The 3,637-nt window shown below is 57.8% G+C and overlaps 1 protein-coding gene across 1 annotated transcript in view; it reads right to left on the bottom strand.

Annotated features, from left to right (window-relative positions):
• The window catches only part of LRFN3 (leucine rich repeat and fibronectin type III domain containing 3), a gene marked incomplete at its 3' end in the record, with an annotated part of 7,093 nt that extends 4,222 nt beyond the window's left edge, over positions 1-2,871 (bottom strand). The window contains exons 1-3 of the mRNA XM_010849299.1: positions 1,977-2,871; positions 1,764-1,865; positions 1-508 (exon numbers count right to left, since the gene is read on the bottom strand). Coding sequence (XP_010847601.1) covers positions 1-508; positions 1,764-1,858 — 603 coding nt within the window. The remainder of the gene's footprint in view (positions 509-1,763; positions 1,866-1,976) is intronic.
• Between the last annotated feature and the right edge of the window lie 766 nt (positions 2,872-3,637).

Here is a 3,637-nt window from a genome sequence, read left to right as displayed (position 1 = left end):
GAGGTCGAGGTCCTCCAGTGTCTCGGCGCAGTCGTCCAGGGCCCCGGCCGCCAGGGCCGCCAGCTGGTTGTTGCTCAGGATGAGGTGGCGCAGGTTGACCAGGCCGCGCAGCTGCCCCTCGCCCAGCGAGGTCAGCCGGTTGCCATCCAGGTGCAGCGCGCGCAGGGCGCGCAGGTCTGAGAAGGCGCCGGCGGCCACGTGGCGGATGGTGTTGCGGGACAAGCTCAGGTGCAGCAGGCCTGTCATGTTGGCCAGGTCCCGGCGCCGCACAGTTGCGATGAAGTTGTCCGCCAGGCGCAGCTCGGCCGCCCGACGGTCCAGCGAGGGTGGCACGAAAAGGAGGCCTGCCCCCGGGCACAGCACGCTTAGGGGCAGGGACTGTGTCTGGCAGCGGCAGCGCCGGGGACACGGGCTGGGTGAGGCTGGCTGGGGTGGAGATGAGGCAGGGGCCAGCGGCAGCAGGCAGAGGAGCAGCGGGAGGACGGCCATCGCGGGCAGGGGCGGCCTGCTGGGAAGAGGAGGGGGCGTTAGGGCAGGCTGAGGCCAGAAGTGAGGTGCTGGAGGGGGTCGGGGTGGTCTGGGACCAGAAGAGAGGGTCATAGTGGGCTGAGAGCAGAGAACTTGATCAATGATGGTCACAGAGGAGTGGTCAGACAGACCAGAAGCCAGAGAAGATGGTTAAAGACTCAGAGAGGTGTGTCACGAGGGAAGAGAGGGAAAAGAAATGAACAAAGAAAGTCAGAGGGAAGAGAGGTGATTAGAAATGAGACAGGCAGAGAACAGGAGCGGTGATCAGGGTGGCGAGACGTGGCCAAAGAGAGAAGAGGTGGTCAAGGCAGTGGGAATGATTAGGAGTAGCCAGACAGGACCAGACAAGAGAGGTTGTTAGAGATGGTCATGAAGATGAGGAGTGGCCAAAAAGAGGGGAAGTTACAGGGGTGGCCAGATCCAGGAGAGATGGTCAAAGATGGTCTGAAAGGGTCAAAAGGCAGAGAGGTGGTCAGAGAGGAGGAGGGGACAGACATGTCAGAGACAGCTGGAGACGGGACAGCTGGTGAGATTGATGGGTGTGGGGAGAGGGCACCAGAGACAGGAAAGGCAGTCAGAGATGTTAGAAATGATCAGAGAGCATCAATGAGCAAGAGAGATTGAGAGAAAAGAGGTGGTCAGTGACGGCCAGGATGGTTGGAGACTGGCAGTTGGAGTCAGGAGTGGATAGAGGACAAGAGAGACAGTAAAAGATGGTTAGACAGAGGAAAAGGTGGATAGAGGAAGTCAGAGAGGAGAGACAGAAGATAGAGAGAGATGGTGAAAGATGGTCAGAGACAGTCACGGGTCAAGGCTTAGAGTCAGGGGTAGACACAGGTAAGAGAGCTGCTGAAAGATGATTAGAGAGAGGTACTACAGACAGAGATGTCAAGGGTGGTCATTGAGTGAAACAGTAGACAGAGGTGGCTGGAGAGAGATGCTGTGGACAGGGGTGTTAAAGGCAATGATCAAAGACAGCAGTGGCAGACAGAGATGGTCAGAGAGGAGTGGGGGCCAGGAGGTAGCCAGGGAGAAGAGCCAGCGGACTTAAGTGTCAAAGATGATCAGAGAGAGAAGAGGTGAATAGAGATGGTCAGTGAGAGGAAGAGATGGAGAAAGGAGACTGGAGAGCGGAGTGGTGGACACAAGAGGCAGCTGGAGATGATCAAATAAGACAGATGGTAGAAGAAGCTGGAGAGCCTGAGCGGGGTGTGGGGAGGGGGGCAGTCACAGACCTGGAGATGCCATCAGCTGGGGATGAGGAGGTCAGAGAGGGGCAGGGCTGGCCAAATGTCCACAGTGTTCGAGGTAGACTCTTGTGAAGGGACATCTGTTCCCTGGGGAAATTCCAAGGGTGCCCAGGGGGACATGGTCCTCCTTACCTCCACCCCCAGCGATGAAGTTCCTCCCAAGTCCCTCCCCACCACAGGGTCTCCCAGTAGCCTTACCTGAGCTGGAAGCCGCCCCAGGGAGCAAGAATCCTCAAGCTCCGAGGGGTCAGGGGTCAGGGCTCTGGAGGGGGTGCCTGGTCATGCCTTCCCTTCTCCCAAAGCCTCTGTCTGTTGTGTCTCTGCTCAGATTTATGGCCAAAGAATCTCCAGACCTTGATACTTAGGGTCTTAGATCTCCAAATATTGGGCCTCTTAAGGGCTCAATTTTAGGGACCCAGGCCCCAATTTGGGTTGCCCGGAGTCACCGTCTCCCAGCTCCAGTCTTGGGATGCTAAACAGACAGATGGATAGTCTAAGATCTGAGTCCCAAACCCAATCTTGGGATTTGATGCTAGAGTTCTGGGTTTAGATATTGGGGCGCTGAGTCAAGATTCACCCCAAATTTCAGCATTCAGCTTAGCAGCAAGGATTTCAGGCCCAAACTCAGGTAGGCCCTTTGCAATGCCAGGGTTCAGATCTTGGACTCTGAGGCCTAAATTTCAGGGTTCGAGTCTCAAATAGTAGGCTCCAGGGTGTAGAAATGAGAATCCAGTCCCAGATTCGAATGTCCCAGGCATAGAACTCAGAGCTCAGCTCCAAATTTGGGGATTCAGATGCCAAATCTCGAGGTTCAGGCTCCAAATATTGGGGTACATATTCCAATTCTTGGGGTTCCAGCTCCAAATCTTGGGGTCCCAGGGACTGATGTTGCGATTTCAGCCCCAAATACTGCTGTTCAGGCTCCAGGTCTTGGGGTCTCAGCCCCAAATCAGGCTCCAGGGCTCAGGTTTCCAGATTTCTGGATCCAATCTCGGGGTGCAGGCTCCCCAATTTCGGGGCGCGGGTCCTGGTTGTGGGGCGGCGGCGTCTCCACTCGCTTCGCGGGATGCAGCGGGGGCTGGTCCAGAAGGAGGGGGGCGGCTGCGGTGGGGGGGGGAGCGGCCAGGCAGCCCCGGGGGCCGGGGTGGGGCGAGGCCTGGGCGCGGACAGACGGACAGACAGGGACACACGGGGTGGGGGCACCGCAGCAAAGGCCGGGACGCAGGGGGGAGGGCCGCGCTCAGAGACCCCTCCCCCGCCGGGGCCGGGGCGGGGGCCGGGCGGGGGCCAGGCAGGCGGGCCGGGTCCGGGCGCTCCCGCGGCCTCCTCGCCGGGAACCCAGGGCCGTGCGCGCGCCCGCGCTTAAAGGCGCAGTCCCCGCGCGCGCCCGCGCTTAAAGGTGTAGGCAGGTCCCCTCTCTCAAAGGCGCGCCCCTAGCCCCACCTTTCATGGAGTCGTCCTGGCTTTCCTTGGGAGACAGAATCCTTGGATAAAGAGTCAGGAAGACAGAGAGGGACACAGAGACTGAAACCGAGAGACATACAGAGATAGAGAAAGACAGAGACAGAAAGATAGGCAGGCTTAGACTGAGGGACAGAGAGGAGCAGAATCAGAGAGGCAGAGACAGAGAGATAGGAAAAGACACACATATTCAAGGAGAGATGGAGATACAGAGACCCAGAAAGAGAAAAAAGAGACGAGAGACAGTACAAGTTAGAGATAGACAAAGAGACATAGAGATAGTCAAAGAGGCAGAGACTGAAGGAGAGACAGCGGCAGACTGAGCTGGGCAACTCAGCTGTGAGGATGTGTGTGTGTGTGTGTGTGTGTGTGTGTGTATCTGTGTCCAGCTCTCACTC

Source organism: Bison bison, unplaced genomic scaffold (genome assembly GCF_000754665.1).
Source record: "Bison bison bison isolate TAMUID 2011002044 unplaced genomic scaffold, Bison_UMD1.0 scf7180017864280, whole genome shotgun sequence".
Classification (NCBI taxonomy): Eukaryota; Metazoa; Chordata; class Mammalia; order Artiodactyla; family Bovidae; genus Bison; species Bison bison.
Note: the sequence above shows the minus strand (reverse complement) of the source record. Positions and strands in the feature narration are given on the sequence as shown.